This window comes from Vulpes lagopus, chromosome 10 (genome assembly GCF_018345385.1).
Source record: "Vulpes lagopus strain Blue_001 chromosome 10, ASM1834538v1, whole genome shotgun sequence".
NCBI lineage: Eukaryota > Metazoa > Chordata > Mammalia > Carnivora > Canidae > Vulpes > Vulpes lagopus.
This window is the reverse complement of record NC_054833.1, coordinates 76889036-76916405: the sequence shown is the minus strand read 5'-3', so window position 1 is coordinate 76916405 and position 27370 is coordinate 76889036. Positions and strand designations below refer to the sequence as shown.

The 27370-nt window shown below is 42.3% G+C and overlaps 1 protein-coding gene and 1 long non-coding RNA gene across 10 annotated transcripts in view; one reads left to right on the top strand and one right to left on the bottom strand.

Moving 5' to 3' along the window:
• Positions 1-27370, top strand: part of FGGY (FGGY carbohydrate kinase domain containing) — a 412479-nt gene that overhangs the window by 45023 nt on the left and 340086 nt on the right. For all 9 annotated transcript variants that reach the window (XM_041771241.1, XM_041771246.1, XM_041771243.1 and 6 more), the window contains one exon: positions 6172-6323. In XM_041771241.1, coding sequence (XP_041627175.1) covers positions 6172-6323 — 152 coding nt within the window. The remainder of the gene's footprint in view (positions 1-6171; positions 6324-27370) is intronic.
• LOC121499950 lies at positions 6334-18755 on the bottom strand. Its single transcript, XR_005990268.1, has 3 exons — positions 18211-18755; positions 15694-15814; positions 6334-13099 (listed from the first exon to the last, which is right to left on the bottom strand). It is a non-coding gene; the product is annotated as an uncharacterized LOC121499950 (long non-coding RNA).

Here is a 27370-nt window from a genome sequence, read left to right as displayed (position 1 = left end):
AGGCCAGAATCATGTCGGGGAGGTTTACAGGCTTGGAGAACAGGTGGTGGGAGTGGTGACATTGGGTCTGGGTTAGAGAGAGACTTATTTCACTAATGCACAAGAAGCACAGTAGACAGTCCACTGAGGGAAGGATGTGGGATCATTAGCTCATGGTGAGCATCCTTGAAACAGGCCGGTGGTGTGGGTGTTTTCTGGGAAGGGAAGGTTAGTGCCTGCAGTTGCTTTGTGTTACGAAGCTTCTGTAGCATCTTTATTTGAGTAGGTGAACCAAGTCCATTTAAAGGAAATAGAATAAGGCAGACAGGACCATGCATCCCACAGAAGCTGAAAAGAGATTGGCCTCTCTATTTTCAGTAGTGCACAAGACATTCCCACATCATGATATTGTCCTCATAGAGACTTGTGAGTACAATAATGAGCTGTTTCAAATGTATGTGCCACTTGGGTTCACCATCAGAAATTTTTCGTGGTCCAAGACCTGTCCCTCTTGGGAAGTTTTAGCAAGCAGTGCTAGCACTGAGCAAACCAGAAGTTCATAGTAGTCAGGTAGGTAATGAAATGGGTTCATTGCAAACCCAGAAGTTCATAGTAGTCAGGTAGGTAATGAAAATGAGTAAGATGGACCAGGTTTGAAAAAAAAAAAAAAGCGCATGTGTGGAGATAAATTTCAACTCTATCTAACTTTTTCATGAACAGAAGACATTAGGGAGTGGTGGAGACCATGGCGTACTGAAAATTGCATGTTCCATCTAAGAAGTGTGCCTTTAGGCATCGTCAGTGAGTTATTGCCAACACAGCCATTGCACATGCATTTTAGGACAAGGTTATATTTGAGAACCCTCAGCAGTGGACACTGCAGTGGCCAGGCCTTACTTAACAGGTGGCTCTAAGGACTAGGGCACACTGGGCACATTGGAATTAGAGTCAGGAGGTCCCAGATCTTGGCTACGTTGATGCTGAGCAATGACACCATGAGCAAGTCTCTTTACCTCTGCATTTTCTGAAAGAATTGGAATAATGAACCATAGCTTTGTTGTGAGGACTAAGCCTGATACCTGAATGCTCAGAAATGTTTCTTCCATCTGATCATGAATTCCTAAAAAGAGAATGTGTCCCACACACTTTTATGGACCTAATTCATAGAATAACGATTTATATAAATTTCATGTGCTGGACAAAGTATGCAAGTAGATAAATGGTTAGAACACAGTGATAGTGATGCCCATCTTTACACACACACACACACACACACACACACACACACACACTTTACCCCCTTTTTGGCTATTGATTAGCACCTTCTGTGTGCCAAGCCCTGTTTTATGAAGTGTTGGAGTGTCAAAGACAAACATGAATGTTCCCTGTTCTCAGTGGCTAATCTCTGGCTCACCTGGCAGTGTTCTGGCCCAAGAAGGCAGAACAGCCCCAATCTGGGCCACTTCAGAAAGCACAGACCAAAGGAATGGACCTGGACTAGCAGACCTCAGTTCAGCAGCAGCAAACACTCTCCAGTTAGGAGCTGTGGACAGCCATAGAGCTGGCCCCTTGGGGAGGCTGTTAGCACTGTCTTGACTGGCTTGCTTTAAGTAGCAATCAGGTGATGGTCTCTTAGGGATGCTGTTGGATGAGTTCCCATTTTGGGTGGGACTTTAGATGTTAAACAGCCCTAGGTTCCCAGGACACTAACCTTTGATCTGCTAAAATATATGGTTTTTAATTCTGGCTTTATATTAGAATCAACCTGGGATCTTTTAAAATCCCAATTCATGAGCCTTACTCTCAAGCTTTGTATTCACTTGGCTTGTGGTGAGTCTAGGGCATCAGCATTTTTTATGTTTCCTCCATAGTTCTGGTATGTGGAGAATTACTGGGTGCAGCTGAATTGGGTAGCTAAGATACTAGGAGCAAGAATGCTTGAAGTGAAAGAAGAGAGTTCTTGTTAGACCTGCTTACATATGTAGTGCACCCTCTCTGGGTGCCATCTTTTTCCTCATTGTAGGTGGAATTGCCTGCTGTTAACAGGACTTCTATAAAAAGGTTAGTTAGGTTACAACCCTAATTATAAGTGTTGAAATAATTTTATTCCACCAAAAAGGTTAAAATGTACCCATTCATCAAATGCATCCAGCTGCAGGTACCCCTTACCAGTTTCTTGCCTTTCAATAGGTTCTATTAAGGTTAGATTTTATCTGAAATGGATTATCTTGTGCTAGAAAATGAGGTTTGAATTTTAAAGATGATTCAAAGGTTGTTTAATGACTTCTGATGCCTGTGTGGGAGTGAACAACTCTTGATTGGTTAACTGGAGTAATGGTGAGGAACAGGCAGTGGGGTCAGGAAATTAACCATCACCATTAAAGCCAAACCCACAAAACTGACCAAAATGATAAGATGATTAAAAAAAAAAGGAAAAGGAAAGGAAAAAAAAAACCAAGTAAATGAAGTACAGTATTTTAAGAATGGTAATCTTTACTACATGATAAAATATTCTCATTTTAGCCTCTTCTTGTTTGATCTTTCCTTTGAAGATCAGACAGTTCCAGGTTGGGCCGTGGTGCCACTGCTGCGTGCTCCCAACTCTGCAACCCCCCTAACTCATAGCACAACTCTGGCTGGGTCATCCTAGCCCCAGGAGCTCTTGGGAGCAAGAAGAAGCAAGGGTGAGAATTCAGGGTTGGGCAGGGAGTTACCACTTAGGCTACCCTGCAGTAGGAACCTAATAGGTATTTGTGCTAATTCATAGTAATTTCCCACAAGTATGCTTGGCACAGCTCCTGTGAGAGATCCAGAATATTAATTGCTTGAATGCATTGATGAATAATATGCCTGTGGATAAATGGACTGTATAACTGAAATTCTGTTCTAGCAATTGCTTCTAATTTTCTTAAAACTTGACACTTTTTAAGCTCGGTGTTTGTTTTAATTTAAATGCAGTTTGCCAACATATAGCATAACGACCCGTGCTCATCACATCATGTGCCCTCCTTAATGCTCGTCACCCAGTTACCCCATCCCTCCACCCGCCTTCCCTTCTATAATCCCTTGTTTAAGCTCTGTGCTTTGTTTCACCTGCTGACTCTGCTTTGTAGAGCCTCCTTCCTCATCCCCTCTTCACCTGCCTAACTAGTGTACAGTCTTTTTCAGAACTCTTTAAAAGAAAGCTTCCCTGCCTTTTGGAAGCTCTCTATGCAGCCACATGCTCCATACAGGCAGGACTGTGGCATATTCTCCTCGGCATCCCAGCATCCAGCCCTGTGCCTGACATGGAATAGATGCTCAGTGAAAGATCCAGTGAGCTTTCAGTGGAGTCCTTTCTTTGTGATTTTCCGTAAAAAATGAAAAACGATTAACCTCATTTTTTTGTCCGCAATGTGAATCATTATTTAATAATCTTCATATATATATGTGTATACACACACACACACACACACACACACACACATATATATATAATAAGTTAATTGATTCCCACAATTTCATTGTGTCATTCTGTTTTTTGAGAGCTTCTTCCTGTAGAGGCAGTAGGAGCTGATTGTCATTCTAGTTGAAAGTTTAGTGGCAGGTGTTTTTGGCTTGAAGCAGCTGCAGTTGCACTTATACAGTATTTAAGAAACAATACTGACATTGTCACCCTCCCCTTTTTAAAAGATTTATTTATTTATTTTAGAGAGAAAAAGAGAGTATGTAGAGGGGTGAGGCAGAGGGAGAGAGAATATTAAACAGACTGTACTGAGTGTGCAGCTCAACATGGGATTCGATCTTGGGACCCTGAGATCACAATCTGAGCCGAAACCAAGAGTCAGACACTTAACCAACTCCACCACCTAGGTGCCCCGACAGCCCCGACATTGTCCTCTTTAACATGCACACACCCACACACGTGCATGTGTATGCATGTATGCACACATGTGTGTCTACACCTCCACATTCTGATTCTTTGATGTTGCTGGGATGAGAGCTGGACATCAACGTTTTAAAAACTATCCCGGGTGGTTCTAATGTGTAAGAAGGGTTGAGAGGCAAAGCTTTAAGCAGTGACATTATATGGTATAATCACTCAGCTATTTAAAAACAAATCTTAGATGTGTCTCTGGAAGGTCTCATGTACTTCCTCTTATTTTCAAAGTACTACTGTGATTTGAGGAGCTTTTGTGGGACCTGAACCCTCCCCAGGCAGGCAAAGCAGAGACTGAGTCCTTGCCTCATCATGGTGATGATCATGTGACTTAGATATTTTCTTAGGTTGGCATTGTTTCTTTCAATTTTAAGGATCTTTTTTCAGAAACATGGCAAAGTAAGGAAAATAAGATTCATAGCCTCCTGTGTACCCAGTTCTGAGGATAAGCAGATGGAAATTTACACTCTTGGCCACAGACTTTTTTGAAGGAAGAACCACCTGAAGCTTCGGTCTATGCCTTCCCCCTCCCTGGATGGTGACCATGCTGCTGTAGTTGGTGTTCACAAACACATCATTTCTGCACTTTCCACATATGTGTATACCCTCAACAACAAACAATAAATGTGGAGTTTAAAACTATCTTGGCTGGTATCATTATTCATGTTGATATGTGTAGCTTGAGTTTAAGTTTGTTGTACCAATTTATTTATTCATTCTCTGCACAGATCTGTTTTAAAGCACACTATATGCTTTTCCAAACTGAGATAGGAAGCAAATCTTAAATCTCGGAGTCAGTTTGTCATGGGAAATGACCTAGATCAGAGAGTTGTTTTGAGGATTAAATGAGATGATGTGTATAAAACGTTTAACACAGGGCTTGGGACACACACACGGAGCTTTATAAATATTTGTTATTAGCTGCAGTGATTCTGCAATTGCAAAATAATGTGTGACGCATCTGGTTCAATTACTGTGGGGTCCCCTTATATCTTTCCCTTTTATTATTGCCTGGTTTATTCATTGCTGATCTCCACATTTTGCCATCTGAGGAAGCAGAGGACTGTAAAAAGAATATTGGTTTGCCCATTAGTACATGAGGAATTAATAGAGACCACGAAAGGGAGAAAGGCACAATTCATTTCCATGTGGGCTGCAGGATGGCAGAGGTAGAATGTGAGGCACATGCCTGTGCTTCTTTTCCAGCTGGTTTAAAATTCTGTTTCTTACTTCTTCTTTCTCTGGAGGGTCTACTGTGTGGTAGGTGCTTGCCTGTTTTTTTTTTTTTAATATTTTATTTATTTATTCATGAGAGACACAGAGAGAGGCAGAGACACAGGCAGAGGGAGAAGCAGGCTCCATGTAGGGAGCCTGATGTGGGACTTGATCCCGGGACCCCGGGATCATGCCCCGAGCTAAAGTCAGATGCTCAACAGCTGAGCCACTCAGGCATCCCAGTGCTTGTCTTTATGTGCATGGTCTTGTTAGTGAATGAAAAATCTTATATGCCATTAGGTGGTGTTGTCCCTGTCTTATAGATAAGGACAGTTAGGCTAAGAAAAATTTAATGACTCTCAATGTGTCTCCACCTGTAACTGAAATAGTGAGCATTCCTCATGAGGTCGGCCAGGTCCCCAAACTGAAAAAAGTTACAGTGCTTCCCATTCCACCAAACCAACTGAATGAGGGGGGAAAAACACCAAAGTTAATGAATTTTAATTAAAGTGACTAGAAGAAGTAAGAATATAAGCAGATAAAAGCCACTGTATGGATGTAGTTGGTGTGTTATATTGGGTATATTATTCCGTTGAAGTGTTTGTATTTAATGGAAGCAGATCTTAAAAAGCCAATGTATTGTTTTAGGCTTAACTTCATAGACTCTTTTCCTGAGCATACACACACACACACACACACACACACACACACACACACACATTCTCAGCAAAGGTTTTCTGGAACAGAAGCGATAAGAAAGGAGGGAAGAAGTTGGGAGAGAATGAATGAGAATTGAATTAATTGGTAGATCCCCACTGGTTTTGGTATAGACATTTAACACTGGAGTGACACTTAAATAAGGACGCATCGCTCAAAGGGAAATCCAGAGTTTGGGTGGAGTGCACTAATTCGTGTTGGTAGGGGCCCTCGTGCTTGCTGTTGTTGATGTCTGAGATCATAGTAGTTGGATAGATTTGTGCTCTTGGGATTCTGGAAGTATCCCCTTGGGTTAGAAGGCTGAGCATATGCATGTGACCTTATGTCTCTTGTTCTGCTAGGGGATTCCCGCCGAAACATCATCATGTGGCTGGACCACCGGGCCATCACTCAGGTCCACAGGATCAATGAAACCAAGCACAGTGTCCTGCAGTGTGTTGGGGGCGTGATGTCCGTGGAAATGCAGGCCCCAAAGCTTTTGTGGCTAAAAGAGGTGAGTGCCTTCAGGTGGAGAGAGCATGCTCATCGCAGCTGGGGATTCCATTCATTGTGGATCTGTCTGTACCAAGCACTGTGCTCAAGTCTGTTATGTTTGACTTTTCCTCAGAGAGCTGCTCTCTCTTCTGGATCAACCCAGGTTGATCCCGATTTATTGATTAGGTTTCAGTTAAATCATTCTTGTTTTTAGGTGCTAACCTTATGCAGGCACTTTATTTTTTAATTTTATTTTTTAAAAATATTTTATTTATTTATGAGAGAGAGAAAGAGAGAGAGAGAGAGAGGCAGAGACACAGGCAGAGGGAGAAGCAGGCTCCATGTAGGGAGCCCGATATGAGACTCGATGCTGGGTCTCTAGGATCAGGCTCTGTGCCACCTAGGCTGCCCTATGCAGGCACTTAATAAGTGTTTGACACAGATTATCTCTTTGAATCCTAGCAGCCGCCTTATGAAGGCAGGAATTGTCTCTTTTGGGCTAAGGGTTGTCTGAAGACAAGGAAACTAAAGCTAATAGAGATAACCAACTCACCCAAAGTGACATGATAAACATGTGGCAGAGCCAGGGTTGGAACCAGAGACTGGCTGACTCTGCAATCAATTCTCTTAATAGCCAGTACTCTCCTGGAGTTCAGAGACGCCGATTACCATTCCTAATAGAAAATAGCAGAGCTGGGCTTTAAGTCTACATCTTCTGACCAGAACTTCTTTCTCTATATACTAGTATCCCCTGAGGATTAATCTGGCCATGGTGGCATGTTCAGGTTTCTCATGTCACCTGAACTTGAGTTTCCATGTCCTCGAGTGATACAGTGATCTCTGGACAGAGCACTTGCAGGTGGTTCCTGTTTCCAGATGTTCAGATCCTTTATGAAGTGTGGATAATGGTGATGTCAGCTTAATGGTGCCCAGTAGGGATGGATGTGCAAGAAAGTTCAAGTCCTCTGGGAACCTCAGGGACTTGAAAATCCCTAGGTAGTCTGGTGAGGAGAGAATCCATCTAATGAGTAAGACCTGGTGTGATTCATTTACTGGCTCTGGGGTTTCAAATGGGCCAAGTCTTTGATTACTCAAAATGTATGGGGGTTGAGGGGAGTGTAATGGTGCTGAGAAAGTGTTTCTGGATTGCCACCGTGAGCAGAAGAGACAGAAGCAAAGAAGTCATCAATAATCAAGGGAGGTTTGACTTGTTATCTGTTTAGCATATTGAGCTGTTGTGTAAGCTTTAATTTGCACAAAGCCTTCTATATTTATTAAGAGTTTGAAAACAGAGTATTTTAGGAGCCAGAGTTTCTGACTCTACTTGCATCACCTAGTGTGACTTTGAGCAAAGCAGTTCTCATCCTGGGCCTCACTTTTTCCATCTATAAAGTGAGAAAGTTGGTCTGGACTGGCTTGAAAACCTGATATAAGTATATCCTGAAATACAAGTCAGAATATAGCACTACTTTGCACTGCCCCCACTCTCTGCTGTGTGTTCTGTAGATATTGATTTGATCTTAACAAACTCTGCTTGATAGACGGCATGGAAACTGAGGCTGACAGGGATGGCAGTATGATTTTCCTAAACAGATGATAGAGCCAGAATTTAAACCCATGTCTGCTGGCCTCCAAACCCCAGCTCACCCCCATCATATCATGCTGTAACTGAAATCCCTCCAAAAGCATGCCACTTAGGGTAGGACCAGGAACAGAGGCAGTGGTGTTTTTAAACCAGCCTAAACATGGTGCAAGAAAACAAATGGGTTGGACATATCACATCCTTCTTGGCTACAGGAAAGAAAAGCTGTACTTTTCAATTAAGTGGGAAGGATCAAGTAGGTGGTCATTGGTACATCATCAGGGCCTTAACGGAGCACCTGCTTCATGTCAGCTTGGGGCTGTATATCCCGGGTGATCTAACTATATATCTGGTGTGAACCTCTCTGGATGCTCACCACTGTGCACTTGAGATCTAACCGAACTCAGTAAAGTGCATAAAAAATAATTAGGTTCTAGATTGCAGCAGTCAGGGATTGTGACCTAAGACTGACCATCCATCCATCAGTTCCATTTCAGAGTTTTCTCAGAAAGACCTTAAATATTATCTCATTGTGTATTTAACTACCTGCAGGTTGAGCCTCAAATCTATTTTTAAAATTTCTTCAATTCTTTTTTTTTTTGGTAAGCACATACAGGAATCTGTGCTGCGAATTACTTTGGTTTTATCAATGATTGCAAATTCCAAATAAAAGATAGTGTCTAATACCAGTTTTAGCATCTTCTCCTTAAAGCCTGACCCTGATGGTTTAGGATCCTTTTCCAATTTTAATGTGTAAATGAATTACCTGGGAATCTTATTAATCACCTGGGGATTCCTGATTTAGTAGTCCTGGGATAAGGACTGAGAATTGGCATTTTCTGACAAGCCCCCAGACTTATAAAACCACTTCTGATTCTAGAAGCTCTGCCCTTATATCCTGAAGAGCACACATTCGTGGAGAATCAGAACACAGTACCGTCTTTTGAATGGGGCTGTGGAAGAGTGGGAGACCAGGGGGTTAGATAGCTTTCAAAGAGTTGTGCGCTAGCACATCAGTCAGAATGTGAGACTCTGCTAACTCATGGGGCTGTCATTTGTTTACTCCCTTATTCACTCTTTTTTTTTAAATTAAAAATTTAAATTATCTTTAAAATATCTATTTGTATATTTGAAAGAGAGAGCGAGCAGGAATAGGAAGGAGTAGGGGCAGAAGGGTGGAAGGAGAAGCAGGCTCCTTGCTGAACTAGGAGACTGATGCAGGGCTTGATCCCAGGACCCTGGGATCCTGACCTGAGCCAAAGGCAGACAAGACACTTAACTGACTGAGCCACCCAGGTGCCCCCCTTATTCACTCTTTAATTCACCAGATATTAACTGAGGTTCTGCTATGAACCAGCAGTGTTGCAGGCACTGGGGACATAAGCACAAAGATCAAATTTTTGTGGCCACAGAATTTTATTGAAACACAGCCACACTCATTCAGGCTTATCCTTGAGGGGCCCAGAGTCCTCTGGGGTAGTAGTGGGGAAGCAGTTGGGGGTGGCAGGAGGAGGAAAGAGACATGGGACCAGAGGTGTCAGATGTTTTAAGCACCTTGATAAATATGCAGTACTTTTGAAGAAAATAATTTGCTTCTGGGAGGAGTTCTTCAAGATGAATCTCAAGATAGGAATGGAGGTCTTGCCTTTTAGAGAAGACAGGGAGGAAATTCTTGAGAAAGACTGTGGTTCATTTTTGGTAAGGTACGCAGGTCCTGGGATAAGAGCCTGGGATGCTTCCCTGAGTGTAGTAGGAGATGAGGCCAGGTAAGTAGCCTGGACTCAGTTTGTTAAGGGCTTATTTGGTGATAGATGGTCTTTAAGCAAGGGGGAGGGAATGTCTTAGATACCTTTGGCAGAGATAAAGAGACTGGTTAGGTGTGAGAAAATTGTGTGTGTGTGTGTGTGTGTGTGTGTGTGTGTGTAAGAACTAGTTTTCATACTTTACTGATTATAGCATTTTGTTGGCTTGGCTTTGCTCTTAGGATAAATTCCAAAATTTGTAACATGGCCCAGAAGATGGTATGTGTGTCATTTTCACCACCCCCTTTCTACTTACTGTGTGTCCCTCACCTTACTCACTCTGTCTACGGGGATCCCGTTAGGGTATCTCAAACACGCTCTGTTCTTTGCCACCTCCATCTTGACTGCGGGTTGGTCCACTCTGGCCAATGGGAAGATCTGGCCTGCTACTTGTTTTTGGATGGTTTGGGAGCAAAGGGTGCGTTTTACTTCAAATGCCTGAAAAAGGAATCAAAAGGAGAGTAATATTTTGTGACTTGTGAGAATTATGTGAAATTCAAATTTTTGTGGCCACAGAATTTTATTGAAACACAGCCACATTCATTTGCGTATTGTCTATGGCTGCTTTTGCATCACTATGGGACAGAGCTGAGTAGTTGAGACAGAGACTGAGTGCCCACAAGGCTGAAAATACTTACTTTGTGGACTATTAGAGAAAAGTTTGCTGACCCTGGTCTTGATGATGATGTGATCCTGTGCCTTCTGCCTCTGAATATTTTTCCTGCTATTTAACACCCATCCTAACTCATACAGGTTTCAGCTTTATTGTTATGTCTTCAGAAAAGCCTTGCCTGACCTCACATATATCAGGGATCTCTTTTCATTGCACTATTACTTCATTGTATCTTTCATAACTTATAGCAGGAATCATTTTGTATGATGATTTACGTGGTGCCTGGGTCTTCCCACCATTGTAACCCAAGGGGGGATGGAGAGCCTATCTGTTTTGTTCATGGCTGTTTCTCTACCCCTAATCAAATGCCTGGCATATAGTAGGTAGTCAATACATAGTTTTTTAATAATTTGAACGGCCCACTAAGGGGGTTTTTGTAGCCCTCCAGGTGGGAAGTCATGAGCTGTGAAGTGGGCACTGTGGGATGGGGAAGTGATAGATTCCAGAATTTTTAGGGGATACTATCAGCGGGACATGGAGGCTGATTGGCTGTGAGGGGCGAGCAAGATGGCAGAGTCAGAGCTGACCACTCAGTTCAGTGCTGCTGTCATTCATGGGCTCCTTGTCCTTGGCCTAGAATCTGATGTCAGAGGGAGTCAAGCAGAATCTGGAGTTCAGACTTCTCATAAGACCTAAGTGATAGACTAGGACCACCGCAGCTCTTGGGCAAAGTCACTCAGGTCCTAGTTCTGCAATGTGGAATTTTAATCATGTCCTTTACATTTAAAGTTTTTGTGTTTCAGGTTGACGCATGTCTCCTTAATAAGAATTGTCAGATAAAAGGAAAAATGCCATTTGAATTTTTCATAACCCCCAGCAGTCTGGCTTTTCCATTTGGTCTCAATGATTCTGACTCTCATCTTAATCAAGGCCAAATGTAAATTAAGTTCTGTCAGGCTGGAACAGCTGGAGTCTCCTATCTTTATAAACATGAAACATTGCAGGGTAACAAGGTGCAGACTGGGGAAGGTCAAGAGAGTTAAGGGCTGATGCAGATCCTGACAGCTCAGTGTTAATGGAAGATAATTAACTGGCTTGTAGGGGCTGTGTGGAGGTATTCCAATCTGACTTTTAACTCATTTCCTCTTTTTGCCATTGTCAGCAGAGCAGAAAGCTAATCATTTTATAGTTTGAGATTGTCATCGTTCATTCTCAACTGGAACCAACTGGCTGGAATGTCAGAGGATTTTACTGATGGGTTAAGAAGATATATCTGCCCCTCCCATCTCCCCAGTTCATGCCTCTCTGTTTCTGTTCCCCTGATAGCATACTGGGAAAATGAAGAAATGATTCTCTGCTTCTAATGTGCCTTTTTTTTTTTTTTTTGTAAATGTAGATGCTTTGGAGGAAGCGGGGTGTTGGGATGCCCAGAGAGGTGGTTTGATAACTTCCTGTTAGCTGTGGAAGGTGTGAGTAGAGTGCTTTGCATGAGGAACTATTGGAAAAACAACAACAACAACAACAACAAAAAAACAAAAAAACAACCTCTCCATTAGAGGTCAGAAAAACCTGGTTTTGGTCCTTTCTGTGAAGTAAGAGGCTTGGGCCAGCTCATTTTTAGTTCCTTGGTTGGCCTTATGTTTTCATTCTTTTTGACGATATAATAACATCTATTCTTTTATCTTAGATTTCTTCTTGCCTGAAACTTTGTGGAAGATAAACTGTGTTAATTTCCTTTCTTTGAAATATACCATTTCTTCTTTAATGGGAATTGTGGTGGGAATGGTCTTTCTCTGTTAGTTACTCTGGCTTTAAATTGCATGCATAGGCCTATTAATGTTCACCCACATTCGTCAGTCCTTAGCAGTAGAGCTGATACAAGATATTGTGGAAATTTGGGGGATAAATCACAGTTCTGTAACAGAAGTTAAGTACAGGATTTGAAGCCAGACACACTTGGATTTAAATGTCTCTCTGCCATTTACCAATTCTGGGACCTCAGACAAACTAAATCAACTTATCTGAGTCTCACAGTGTTTAGCTGTAAAATGAGAATAGTCATTAGTATATTCTCATAGTAAAATGAGAATAGTGTCAGCCTTGTGGAACTATTATAATTTAGTCAGATATTTGTAAAGCACTTTATGCAAGTAGATATCCAAATAGTAGTCGCCTCTTCACTTCTATTGTGTGTAAGAAATGTTTGTGTTCTACTGATGGGCATGTCAGTAATATCCTTTCACCAACTGAGAGAATTTCAAACACTAGAATCTTATTTCATGTAGCTGGCTGTAATGAGTGGTATTTTTTCTGTTTGACTAATAGCTAAGGAAAGCATCTAAAAACCACCATGAGGTTGTCAGAGACAATCATAGAAAATATCTAGTACAATAGTACAAAACATATTTTCAGAGTCATTCATTTATGTGAATCATCCACATCCTATGTGTAATGCCTATACCAGAAGGCAGCTGGCTTTGAACTTTGAAGCAGATTTACCTAATACCTTCTACTGTTTCCCTTGAAATTCACTGTTGCCTCCAGCTTCAGCATTATTTTATTTCACAAAGATTATTTTATTTAATCTTCACACCCGTCTTGTGGGGTAGATACGATCTCTTTTTGTGGATAAGGAAACTGAAACTCAGAAACCTTAAATGACTTACAGTCTTATACCATGTGAACAAACCTATGTTGGGAGCCATACTGCAGCTCTGTCCCCCATCCCCATCTTGTGGGGATCTCTGTAATCCACTGTTAGGGTCCAAAAGTGGTCTTTGCCTTCAAGAGATTATAGCCTGATGGGAAAAGAAAGATACAGCTCACCTGAGCAATTGGATCAAAATAAGGAAACAGATGAAGATGGTAGCTAAAGTATATACAGTACTAATTACATATCTAGCCCTTTTTCAAGCATTTTATCCATGTTAAATTCCTCTAATCCTCACGTCCACACTATGAAGTAATATCAGATGATAAAACAGGCTCAGAGATGTTAAGCAACTTGCCCGAGGTCACTCAGCTAATAAATGGCAAAACTGGGATTGGAACCTTGGTATTTCAGATCTAGAATCGGGGCTTATCACCATTTCTCCCTATCGCCTCTTCAAGTGTTTTGCTCTGCAGAGTTTGGATAAATTTGTTCAGGGAATAGATTTGTAAGTGATAACTTCAGGAGGATCTGAGGCCAGGAACAGTAGATTGTGGGTTCCTTTTTTTTTTTTCCTTTAGGAAATATTATTTATTGTCTCCTATGTGATAGGCACTGTGTTCAGCATTGGAGATTCCAAAGTAAGCAAGACAGGAGAGGGCCCTGGTTAGGCTTCTGAGAACTTAGATTCTAGTATAGAGAAGCAGAATATAGACAAAGAGACAAATATATATACGCAAAGTGATTATATTTTCTGGAAAATTCTAAAGGAAAAACACAGATGAACAGATTTGGCACGGCTGGCGTGTTCTCTCTTGGGAGAGTTTGACCTGAATGATGATCATTTCAGGAAGAGAGGGCAGCAAGTTCTTGAGGGGAGGGAAATACCTGTAATATCAGCATGGGAGGGCAGCAGGGCTAGGGGTGGGGGAGTATGAGCAAGGCAGAGAGTAGTAGGAGGTGGGTTGGAGCAGTGGGTAGGGGCCAGCTCTTGCATAGCCTTGAGGCCATGGGCAGGAATTTGCATTTTATTCTAAGAGTAGGGAGAAAGGGTCAGTGGATTTTTTTTTTTTAAGATTTTATTTATTTATTCATGAGGGTGACAGAGAGAGAGAGAGAGAGAGAGAGAGAGAGAGAGAGGCAGAGACACAGGCAGAGGGAGAAGCAGGCTCCATGCAGGGAGCCCAACGTGGGACTCCATCCCGGGTCTCCAGGATCACACCCTGGGCTGATGGTGGCGCTATACCGCTGAGCCACCCGGGCTGCCTGAGTCAGTGGATTTTAATCATAAGTGTGACATGATCCCTTTTATGACTTAGAAATCACTCTGGCATAGTACTAGGTAGGTAATAAATATTTGTATAACAACAATAAAGTTGGCATTATAATATTAAAAGGAACAATTACAAAACTGTAGTCTTATTAATACATTTGTTTTAAGAAATTATCAGTATAGAGGGGTGCCTGGGTGGCTCAATCAGTAAAGTGTTTGCCTTCAGCTCAGATCATGATCCCGGGGTCCTGGGATGGATCCCCAAGTCGAATAGGCCTCCCCACTCAGTGGGGAGTCTGCTTCTCTCTCTCTCTCCCTCTACCCCTCCTCCTGCTCATGTGCATGCTCACTCACTTCCTTTCTCAGATAAATCTTATAAATAAAATCCAGCCTGCCTCCAGCTCCTGGGCTCTATCCATTGGTCCTCACTGCCCATTCTCAAAGAACATTTGTTTCTTGCAACATGCCAGGGCTGCTGGCTGGCCATCCACAGGCTAAATCTGGTACCCAGATGGGTTTTGTTTGACCTACCCTGTGCTTCAAAACAAAACAAAACAAAACAAAACAAAAACACTTTTTAAAAAATTTGAATTAGTTTTCAACATTTAAAAACTAATAAATTTTACGTTGAAGTCTGGATTTTCTGCTTCTTTAGAAAAAATAACAAAAGGATTTGGCAGTGGGGGGGCGCACATTCCCATGTGGAAAGAATTGGCCAGTGCTGAGTAGGGGCTGCCCCCTTTAGAAGGGGCAAGTGTCCTTCATTTCACAGCCATCCCCACCCAGCTTGCTCTGCTCATTTCCTTTTCCAGCACTACCCTCTAGGCATTTGGATTGGAGACCCAGGCTGTGGGAATTTGTTCAAGGAATCCATCATTACTTTTCCTATAACAAAATGCTTAGAGATGTGGAAAGATTTTCCAGATGGTGAACTTCTCGGTCTGTGGCTCTAGGAATGCTGTACCCATAGTCTCTCACACCTCTGAGTCTTTGCTCAGGTTTTTTCTTTGGCTGGCAAACTTAAAATTTCGTCCTTCACTTGGGAAAACTTAGACGAATTCTTTAAGGCTTTAGGAAGCCGTCCTTGACTTTCTCCATCAGGTGGTGATCAGGCTCCTGCCCTTTGTCCCCCGTGGTACCCCACTTACCTCTGCCTGGGAATTTATTACACTATACTGTGCCTCGCTTATCTCTGTGTCCCTAATGTCTAAGACACTGCTAGCATCTGATGCTGATCACTCCGTAGGTATTTTTACGGATGGATGGATGAACAGATGAACGAATTTACCAAATCATTTATCATATCATTTTTGTTTGTGTATATCTGGCCAATAGTTCCATTCTACAGTAGAGATCCACTGCAGAACAAATGTAAGTTCATTTTAACTCTTCCCCATTGTGGAAAAGGAAGTTTGGAGTATTACCACTCCTTTCCACCCCAGAGCCACCCCTTGGCTGGAGTCTATTACCTTGAGTCACAGCTTGTTTTGTGTGTGAAGTGATGGCCCCAGATTGACACAGTAACTCCTCTGGGCCTCTCTTCTGTGTCTCTGTGTCTTAAGCATAACCTTTGAAGCTGCTTCCTTTTCCCTGTAAGAGAAAACAAGATGTATATAATGAATCAGACAGCTTCTCTTTTAATGTTTATACCGGGGCTCTGTTCCTCCCAGCTTTTGAATCGTGGACCGTGTTGTCAGCTGTTGTTAGAGCATCTTTTGTGGATTTTCTCTCCAGGGTGGTCAGCCCATAAATCGGTCTTGTAACTAAATATACAGAGTGTTGAGGCTGGTGTCCTGTCTTCATTTACCTGGACAGTGAATCCTTTCTTTCCTTAATGTCCTTGTATTTGCATATTTGATTTATGCCAAGTATGTACTATATTCTTTTAGTTTTAAACTCCAACAAACTAATTTTAAAAATCAGATGTTCCCCCCCCCCTCCCCAAGGACTTGCTTGGTGTGATAACTGGTAACATTTAATAAATGTCAGCCACTATTATATATATTTTGTATTTTATTTTTTGGCTTATGGCAGATTTTGATGTATATTTTCTTTATTTGATCTATGACATGGTCTTGTGGGATAAATGTTGCTACTTGCCACATTTTACAGGTGAATTCACAAGCCTCAAAGAAATGAAATGATTGTCCATGAGGATTAGGATTGGGTCTTCAGTGAAGGTTCACATGGTTCTAAATCATATCGTGGTTTTTTTATTTTGTTTTGTTTTTTCCTGTTACATCACGTTCATTTTTCTTTGGGTTGATGGATTTTTAACTTCATAAGAGCAGAGACCAAATCACTCTATCCATACCTGGCTGTTGTCTCTCCAGAGCCAAACACAGTGCTTGGCATTAAAATTGTACTCAATGAATACTTGCTAAATGAATTCATGGTGCGTGGTCAGAGCCACACTTATGACTGTAGCATTAAGGCCAAATACCTAGTATTTTTGCTGCCAATCTTCCTGACCACTGTGCTTGCATGTCAGCTACCTCTAGGCATTTTTAGTGCAACCAGAGAGGCAAGAACAAGATTACTAAGATTGGCTGCCTTTATGTCTACATGGGATGATTCAGTGTTAAACAAAAATTGAACAACATTATTTTCTTACAGTGGCTAAAATGCACCTATGGGAGGGAAATGTTGTCTTTAGAAAACATAGTAAAAAAGACAATGCATTTAATGTGTGTTGTGATAGAGGACCTCATTCATATAGTCAGCCTCATGGAGGTGAACTCTCACCTTGGAAATCTGGAGACTCCATGGATAGATGTTGATTGAAGTAAGGGAGGAAGCAAGTCAGAAGTCAGGGAAGATGCTAGTTGGGATTCTTTTGGAAAGATATGTCAATCTCATTTCTCTGAATATATGGCTTGGTTTCACTCTTTTTTTGTTGTTATTGTTCAAAATGAGAATAACTGTTCTTTATTATAGGGATATATTCATTTAATCAGTGAAACAAACTTCTGATAACTACAATGTAGAAGCCACTGTGCTTGGTGATGGGGAGACGAAGTGGAAGCCAAGAGTGTCCTTTATCTCAAGTTGCTCCCAAGTCTAAGACCAAGTACAAGAGGCTGTGAAAGGCATTTTCCCCTAACATGTTATTATCATACTATTTAAACATACAGAAAAGTTGGGAGAATTTTGTAGTGAATACTCAGAACCATCACCTGGATTCTTGCCATTAACATTTTACTTGCTTTATCATATGTATATCCATCTATCTCCCCTTCTATCCATCCCTCAATCCTCCTTAAGTTTTTGCAGTAAGTTGAGATGTTACACTTACAAAAGCAGTTTGAAACTTAAAGACTCTTTACCTTATTGAGATACTTACTAAATTCTATTTAAGATATTGACCCTGTTTGACTGCTATATATAAACATCATAAACACTTGCACTAGAATTTATTAAATATCTACCATGTGCTTTTAAGTTTGCTGTTGGACTTAATTCTTATGAAAGTCCCGTGAGGTAAATTTTATCAATTACTTTGCAGATAAAGAAGATGAGGCTAGAGGAAGTGAAGTAGATTACCACTTACTGACAGTTGGCATCTGGCAAGGTTGGAATGCAAACCTGGGTTTTCTAACTCCAGAAAATGGATTTAAAAAGAAGTTGCAGAAGTTATCTGATCAAATTCCACCCTTTATCAGGCATGGTCCCCCTGTCTATTCTATAGATGAAACACTTGGGTAGAGAGAGCTAGTTCTCATTGTTAAAGTTGCAAATCCCAAATAACAAATTTGGCTGGCTGAAAATTTGAAGATAAATATGAATTCCAGAATAAAAAGTAATCTCAGTCATCTTAAGTTAGACTCAACCTATACAAATTCCAACCCATTCCGCTTTGTCCCTGCTCTATCTAGCAAGTTAGTTACCTTTTAAAGAGCTGGCCTCTTCCTCCCCTTTGCATCCACCTTAAGTGTTTATAGTACAGAAAAAAAAATTAGTAAATTATTTAACTAGTAGTTCCTTACCTCTTCTGAACCCAGGGATCCTGGAGGCACTTCTGCAGCTAAGACCTCACTCAAGGGTTATCTTTGTGCGTCATGCCGTGGCAACTCTGTTAGTTGAATGATAAAGTGAATCAGGGATCTCCTTAAAATCCCATGTCTCCTGAATCCTTCCTATGGGTTGGGTAAAACTTGTGAGTGATCTCAGTAATAAAAAGTCTGATCTCAACTTTTTAACAGTTCCATCAATACCCATACCCACACCCTCTTAAAAAACTGCTTTAGTTTGGCTTCCAAGCTCCGTAATCTTAACAGTCAGTGTCTTCTGGCTCAAAAATGTGAGACTGGGGAGAGTGTTCAGAGGGAATGAGCGAGCTGCCTGAGTAAGTGGCTCTGCCCTCCCTGGCCTCTGTCTCTCATTCGGGCTTTGCCAAAGGGTCTAAATTGTGGCACAGAGACATTTTCTCCCAGTCATCCTACATGTATAGAGAGTACTGGAGCTTGCCCAAGTAAAGCAAAGCAAGCAATTCGGAAATAAGATCTTTTTTGCCAATTAATTATTCATAATATTTTTAGTCATGAGGATTTTATCTTCCCCAGTGTAATTATTATTATGACTTCACCATCGATTAGTGAAAATTGTTGGTCATGGTCTAGCACCAGTCCATGGTCTGGTATTTGGGAGCAACTGGTCTCTGTGAACCATGGTGTTCTCCTGCAAAGCTGGCATTCTGTGGACCTAGGATAGATGAGAAGAGAGTCGGGACCCTAGTGAACCCTACAGCAGTTGTCTTGGCGTGAGGCCATGTGGTCTGGCTTTGGCTGAGGGTCAGAGACAAGCCCATGGACCTGAGAAAGAGGGTGAATCATTGTGCAAGTATTTATTGAGCACCTCCCTTGTCCTGGGAAGCAGCAACCATACGGTAGTGTATTGGCCTTGGAATTCAAGAGGCTGGGGTTTCACCCAGGCTTTTCACTTACTGGCTGCACGATCTTGGGCAATTCTCTTCACTGTGGGCCTTCGGTTCCTGTCTGTAAAATGGTGTTAATGGCAGTAGTGTTTTTCTGTGTCTTAGTGGGGAGGGTGTTTGGTACATTGTAGAGTGCTGGTGGTAGAGTCATGTATTTTCCAATGATGAATATGATGGAAGCAGTTGGTTTGGAGAAAGAAAATTAGGCCTGTTTTTCACATTCTTATCTCTAGATGCAGCTAAGAAGGCAAAGGGTGAAGGGGAAAAAATTCACATTGTTGTGAGAACAGGCAATTAAAAAAGAAAGTGTGCTTAATCCTTAAGGACAATTTGGGGCATGGGTATTACTGTCCTGTTTGAACAGGTGGCAACAGGCTGAGAAGATTCACCTCATGCAGCTCATGAGTGGTCAAGCTGGGCTCTAACTCAAAATTACTCAAGCGTGTGCTCATAACAGCTCCCAGGCCAAGGATAAGGAGAGTGGAAGATTCTGGGAGTCAGTCAGTCCATGCTCAGACGCTCCAGAGCAATTTTACATGCCCTGTTATTGGTAACGTATGGGGTCTTGTCTTCAGCAACCAGCACGCTCAGGATGACAGCTATGAGAATGAGTATTTTAGAAGTGGTCTAAAAACAGTGTGTGCTGATCAGTTCCTGCCAGAGCCAATCAGGGACATTCATTCATTCAGCAAATATTTATTGAAAATGTACTTCATTTCAGATGCTCTGTAAAGTGCTGGGAATATAGCAACCAACATAAAAGGCCTGTCCTCGAGCTGCTCCTATTCTAGAAGAGGGGCAGGAATGAAGTCACAGTACACTGTAGGTGGGATGGAATTCAGGTCACTGTGGAAGTAGACCCCAGTTGGAGCAGAGGAGCCAGGAGGAGGTGCTCTGTGGGCTGGGGCTGATGGTGGAGGGCAGCTAGGTAAGGCCTCAGGCGGGATGGTTTGTGAGAGAGGCCACCTGGGCAGAATGACACTGGGAACGGTCTACGAGACCCCTGTGGGGCTGCGCATAACAGACGTGGGAAGGCAGTTCAGTGAATCGGTCAGAAAGCACCTTTTGAGTCCAGCTGTGTGTTTAATGTTATTCATGACAGGAGTTCCCTTTTGCCAGTGGACAGAGCTGCTATAACCCTGCCACAGGCAGAGGAAAGCTGGGAACTGTCTTTCTTGCCTTTTCTGACTCTCTCATCTCAAGGGACTGAAGCTAAAGCCCAGTGCCCACATGGCTGCAGTGTCCTCCCTGGGCAGAGGAAGAATGTCCTCTTTTCAGTCCCATCAGGATCAAATGAGACAGCGACCCTGAGAATGAAGCCGTGATTAACCCCTCACGTCCAGGAGGGTGGCACTGAACACCAGGCAGGGGCTCTTGCCACCTCTCCCATGGTGGGCGTGTGACTCAGGGGTGATGACATCAGCCATGATTTCATTCGCTCAGAGGAGAGACTGTGCAGACTGACAGCCGCCCCTGGTTTGTCTCGTCAGGGGCACTGCCACGGTCCTATTGTTGTTTTCCATACATCTTTCTCATTTTTCTGGCTTTCTCATTTTATGCACTTCTCATGTTGAAGCTGTGCATTAACTTCACCCTGTCTCCCCTTTCTCCTTGTCCATCTTTTGCCTCGTCCTTATTTTCTTCCTCTTTTGTCTTGTGCTTTCTCCTCCTGTGTCAGAAATGTATAAGGAAAGGGCGTCCTGTCTACTCCCCTCTCCTCCAGACTTTGCACATAGAGTTCTAGCTGAACCTTTCTAGAACTGCATTCACAAACCACTCCCACCCGGTACTGACAATGGCTCCCATTCTCTTCTGACCTGAGTTTCTAATACATATTCAGATTTCCTCTTACTATGCCTCAGCATACATCTCTCTCAGCCTGAATATCTCGGGATTCCTTTTCCACGACCTAGGATACAGTTGACACTTCTTCCGGAACTTTCCTCAGGCAGTTGGTGCCCGCCAGACCACCCTCCATCCCATCTCTCCTGGTCTTTGCCTTCCTCCCATACTGAGGTCAGACTCTACCCTCTACGTAACACTCTTCCTCTGCCACTTGCCCTCAGCCATGTCTTTCTTTTGTGACCATGCAGCATCCTTAGTTCATTACAGGTCTTGTTAAACTTGGATTATTATAGACTATTTGTACACTACTGCTGAGTGTTTCATATGCAGACTCTATTCTATTTACCCAATAAACAGCATGAGGATTGGGGCCAGTATTCACCTGCTTTTCATGCATGGAGCCAGCACGGACCTGACCCACACACCAGGGCTGATAAATTGTAGCATGGTCAATCCACATTTCATTAGAGAAAAAATTATTTCTTGCAAACTGTAGAGATACAGGTGAGTAAATTATGGTCCTTCACATAAAGGAGCAACAGTCTAGTTGGAGAGATAGATAGGCCCCATATAATTTGAGAAGAGTAAGGATTGTAGAGGAAACCAACAGGTATTGGGGATGTGCCAGGATGGGCACATTAACATCTATAAACTCCTTGAGTTGAATCCTACTAACAGTACCATGAACTAAACATTGCTGTAGCTGGAACATGAGACCCGTAGCTAGTAGGTGATTACTGGCTGGAAGTAACACAACTAACAAGGAGAAGAACCAAGGTTTGAAGCAAAATGTGTCAGTCTCTAAGGCCCCTGCTCCTTCCTGGAGATGGGAACAGGTTGTGCCACTGACATTTGAATAAGAACAGTCATTTAAGAAGTACTTACTGTGTGCCAGATGCTCTAAACACTTCACGTGCATTTCCTCATTTGTCCCCTCCACAACTCTACGGTGCAGGTAGTAGTATTGTAGTATTGTAATTATTATAGGATGAGGAAGTTGAAGTGAAGAGTAGTTAAGGAGGCTTCCCAAAGACCCCCCCCCCTCCCCGGGCTATGAAGAGCCAGGATATGCACCCATGCAGTCTGGCTCTGGAGAAGAGGCAGCAGAAAGTTCAGAGGTGCCTCCATGGAGAGCAGCATATTGCGTTTTTAGAACTGCCATGGCATCAGTGTTTTTGGAGAATCGGGGACTATGGGGGTGCTGATAGGTGAAGGTGTTGAGAGATGAGGCTAAAGAGGAAGCTGGATCCAGGTCACAAAACTCATATAGTATTCAGTGCCTTCTACAAAGATCCTTTACAAAAGATGCAAGAAATGTTCTATGGAAGGAATAAAACATGATGTTGAGCTGTTCTACATCCACTATAAGGAAGAGATGATGAAGTTATGCTAGTTGTGAAGGGATTTCTCCATTGTGGACCTTTTCTGTACCTAGCAGGAAATGACAGTGGACCTCTGTAACAGTGGGATATATATGCCCAAATAAGGCCCAGAGAAATGCCAAATGGAACAGTAAAGTAGACCTGCCCTTTACAGGTTGGGGATACGTACAGTTTGGGTTGAAGGAAATTTGGGGAAGAAAGAAGAGGGGACATTCATGTCAGCCAGCCTGGACCTGATGCCAGGTTGTCCTCAGGTGTCCCGGAACACAGGCCATTTGATGGAATGCTGTTCCTGCCTCAGCCCCCTCTGCCATGGTGCTTGGCAGCCATTCAACATGGGGTTGCACTGACCCAGGAATCCAAGCCAGGAAGTGAATGAATCCATTTTCCAATTAAAATGAAACTTCTCCAAAGACCTACTCACCCCAAGAGGAGAAATTTATCTTCCTGGCAGTCTGGCTTGGCTAGAAAGTCTCTGCTCCTAAGACAGACGGTGAAAAGCCATTAGCTTGAATGAAGAAAGCAAGACTGGAACAGTTCTTATTCACAGTCTCATTCATTTATTCATTCATTCCTTATTCCTATTTCCATGAACCCCCCTTTAGCCTGTACATCTCTGCTCATTTATTTATCGATCCATTCAGCTAACATTATTCATCAATCTATATAGCATATACAATCCTAGGTCCTAAGAATAGAGTGAGTGAAGAAAAACATAGTTGTCTCCCCGCCCGCCCCCCCCCCCCACCGCCTTAGAGTTTTCAGTCTAGTGAGGGAGACAGACTCATGAATGGGTATGACGGGAAGTGCCATGATGGAGATATTCACAAAATGGTATGGGGGATAGCATGGAAGCGCCTTACTCAGCTTAGGGGAAACAGAGAAGACTGTGTGGAGTGGGTAATACCTGAGTTGAGTACAGAATGATGAGTACGTGTTGGCCAGGTTGAAGAGGGGAGGGTATTCCAGATGTGATATGATAGGAATGTGGATATAATGGTAAGAAAAAGTAGAATGTATGTGGATGATTCTAGGATAGTATCTCCAAGCGATCAGAAGTGAAGTTGGTGAGTAAGTCATGGATTGTATATGCCATCTTAGTGAATTTTATTTTTTAACTCCAAAGGTAGTAGAAAATTTTGAAGGGTACAAAGTATACTAGATTGAAAGCTTCCTGTAGGTAGGAGCTTTGTCTGTTGTTTGCTAATTACCGTAGCACTGAGCATAGTACTTGACATGTAGAGAATACCAAATAAATAATGAATGAATGAATAAATGAGTGAGTGATTTATATACTCAAATATACATGTTGCATAGGCTATTCTAATTGGCTGTGTAGGTGGCAGGAATTGAAGTGGGTAAGATTTGAAAGTTAGGGGCTGTATCAGTTGGGATGAAAACAAACCACCTCAAAACTTAATGGAGTAAAAAAAAAACACAACCATTTATTTACTTCATAATTATGCAGGTTGTTGATTTGGGATGAGCTAAGATAAACAATCTTTCTGGTTTCTACTCATTCAAGAGTAGAGTAGGTGTCCTCCATACCTACTCTTGGCTTTGCAAATGTCTCTTGCATATCTGGAGCCTTTGCTGTGGTGGTTTGTTTCTGCTCTGTATGCTCTCTCATTCAGCAGGCCAGCCTGAACTGCCTCACCTGGCAGCATTACATTCCAAGAAGACAAGAGCAAGGTATTTTGAAGCCTCTGTTCAGAAGTAGCACAGTGGCATCTCTGCTTCATTCCATTGGTCAGAGTAAATTGTAAGGCCAGACCAAGTGAAGTCTGATGGAGAAACAGATCACCTCTCTATGGAAGAGCTACCAGGTTAGAGTGCCAGAGGGCATTAATACAGGGAAAGGAAGTGGCCACTTGTAGAGTATGCCATAGGTGTGATAGCTGTGATCTTGGCAAGAGAATGTGATGAACTGAAAATAGGTTAGTGATGTAAGATGTAGTGTGATGGTTAATTTTATGTGTCCAATTGACTGGGCCTCTGAGTGCCCAGACAGCTGGGCAAACATCATTTTGAGTGGATCTGAGAGGGTGTTTCTGGATGAGGTTAACATATGAACTGGTAGACCGAGTAAAGCAGATTGCCTCTCCACTGTGGCCTCATCCAGTCAGTTGAAGACCTGGACATAACAAAAATACTGAGTAAGAGAGAGCTTCTACCTGACTGCCTTGAGCTGGGGCATTGGGCTTTCTGCCTTTGGACTTGGACTGACTCTTCTTGGGTCTTGAGCTGTTGGCCTTTGGACTGGAAATTACACTATCAGTTCTCCTGGTTCTCAGGCCTTCGGACTCAGTTTCGAACTCATGGATCACCAGCCATTTACTGCAGATCTTGGAACTCTTCAGCCTCCATAATTGTGTGAGCCAGTCCTTATAATAATTTTCTTCATATGTGAAGAATAATTTTCTTCATATTTCTTCTCCTGTCTCATATATATTTCCTTTTGCTTCTGTTTCTGTGGAGAACCCTAACTAATAATAATAAAGGGTGAAGTGGTGGGGACCTCTTCATGAATTAACTGAGAGTTTAAATTAGATGGATGATTGCATGTAAAAAAGGAGCAAGAAGGAGAGGTAGAAGATGACCCTTTGGGTAACTGGATCAACTGACAGAAATCAAGGCAGAGGAAAACATTTTGGGAAAAATAACAAATTCTGCCTTGCACGTGTTGAGTTACAGGTGCAGTGGAAGACCAGGAGGCATGTCTCAGAGGAGAGTGTGGAATTGGAATTTGGCAAGTCATTTGACTTGTTGGATGGAAGGGTGGGAGTAATTGAGATTGCCTAGGCAGCATGTGAACAGTGAGTAGAACATTTGGGTGAGGGAGGAACTCTGGGGAGCATCCACATTTAAAGGGCAACTAAGAGAAAGGTGCTGAAGAAGTAGACAGAAAAGCAACAAGAAGGGCATGAAGGGGTGCAGGAGAATGAGGTATTAGGGAAGACCTCCTCACCTCTTCATTTGTCTAGAGCTTCTGCTTTCTTTCATGTCTGTTCCAAGACCTTACCCATTCCAAAGCTGCCTCTTCGTATTAGGACTCCGTCCTTTCCTCCCTCTCACAGACAGTACCACCCACACAAGGAATTGTGTTGTCTAGGTCACCATCCTCCCTCCTTTACTCCTGGGGCTTCTGCATTTTATTATGCTGTAGGGAGGCAGGCACCTGAACTAGCAGTGGGCTAGTCATTAGAGATCCACATTTTAGTGTATCTTTCACTGATCTAACCTTGGGACAGTGTGCTCCTTTTCCGGTTGCTAGTTTCTCAACCTGCAAGGTGAGGTTGATCACTTTCTGCCTTCCCTGCCCTGCAGAATTGTACAGAGCAGATGAGATCATGCACGTCAAAGTGCTTTGAAACACATGGAGTTCTGTAGCAGTAATTAGGGTGAAACCTGTTGACTTATCAGGCACTCTACATTATTTCATTTATTTCTCACAACATCCTTTTGAGATAGATGTTAGTAATATGGCACTTGAGGAAGCGGGGGCTTAGAGAATTAATTTGCCTAAAGCTACACAGCTGGGAAGTGGTGAGGCCAGTAATCAAACTCAGGTCTGCCTGACTCCAGGGTTCTTAGAGCCCACATTCCACAGCCTTGTTTTCCTAATGCATGTGGTGGTATCACATTCCTGGCAAAGTCAGCTTTGCTAAATATGATCAGTTTTCATGAAAATGATAACTTTTTTTATGGTTGGGAAATCAGCTCTCGTGTGGGTTCTGAGTTTGCCTTTCTGTACAACAGTAGGGCTCTAGGGGAAGATGGTGGGGGAGGATGTATAGAAATCCTAGTTCCTAAAAATTAAATTATGAAATGGAATTATTTCATTTCACAAATAAGTTCTGTGATGGTACAGTTAAATAATTCCTTCTTTAATGGGGGCAGTCCTGTCAATTCAGATTTTTGTTTCTTGGGTTTAGTTCTCAGTACTGGCATAGATGCTTATTCGACTTGACCTCTAGGCTTCTGCTCAGATCTCTTCCCCATGAAGCCTGTTCTGGCTACTACAGCCCCAAAGCCCTTTTCCTCCTTTCAGAGACCCTTGTCTATGATTACTCATTAGAGGAAAATATATGGCCCACACCAAATATTATGATAAAGTTATGAGGCTGACTCACCAAACGTTGGTATCAGGCTCATTACATTATTGTCATACATCATCTTATTAATTACCTCTTCCTTTGTGCACATCTTTCTCCAGCTCTGCTGTAGTTTTCTTTTGAAAGGGCCTGTCTTTAAATTTCTTTGTATAAAAAAAATAAATTTCTTTTTATATCCCAAAACTTTTTGCATTTTTTGCATTTTCTTTTTTTCATGTATGAACTGATTTTTGCCCTCTGGAAGTTTGTCATTTTGAGGTCGATTTAGGCAGCGAGGGCCTGCAGGGATTCACTGAAAGGATGATATTTGAATTGGATTTGAGTCAAAGGTTGAAGTTTGGTTATGGAAGAAGGTTGGGAAGTCAATCCAAGTAGAGGCACAAGCCTCCATAGAGGCATGGAAATGTGCAAGAGTATAATGCATTTGGGCAAGCAAAGGAAATGAGGTGAGTACCGGGTGGAGCATGCTAGGAGATGAGCCCAGAAGGATTCATCATTATAATGGCCAAGTTGGAGCCAAGGTGTTGAGTGTCCTGAGAGCCATGCCAAGGAGTTCAGTGATTCTAAGCCATGAGAACTGTTGGATCATTTTAAACAAAGGAATGTAATGGTAAGTTTTCAGTTTTTAGAAAGATGCCCTTAGTAGCACAAACCACTCAGTGTATCTGTCTGTCTGACTTGAAATATGTCGGTGTTTAGTCTTTCCTTTGTGGTTGGGAGTTTGAAACACACAGTTGTTTTATTCATCCTGGAAGGTTTCTGGCTACAGATTATGATCCACTCTATGTTTTCGGCATCATTTTTCTTTTAAGAATAACATTGAGGATTACGTTTCCTCCTGAAACACCTTTCTTCTCTGGCATATCAGCCT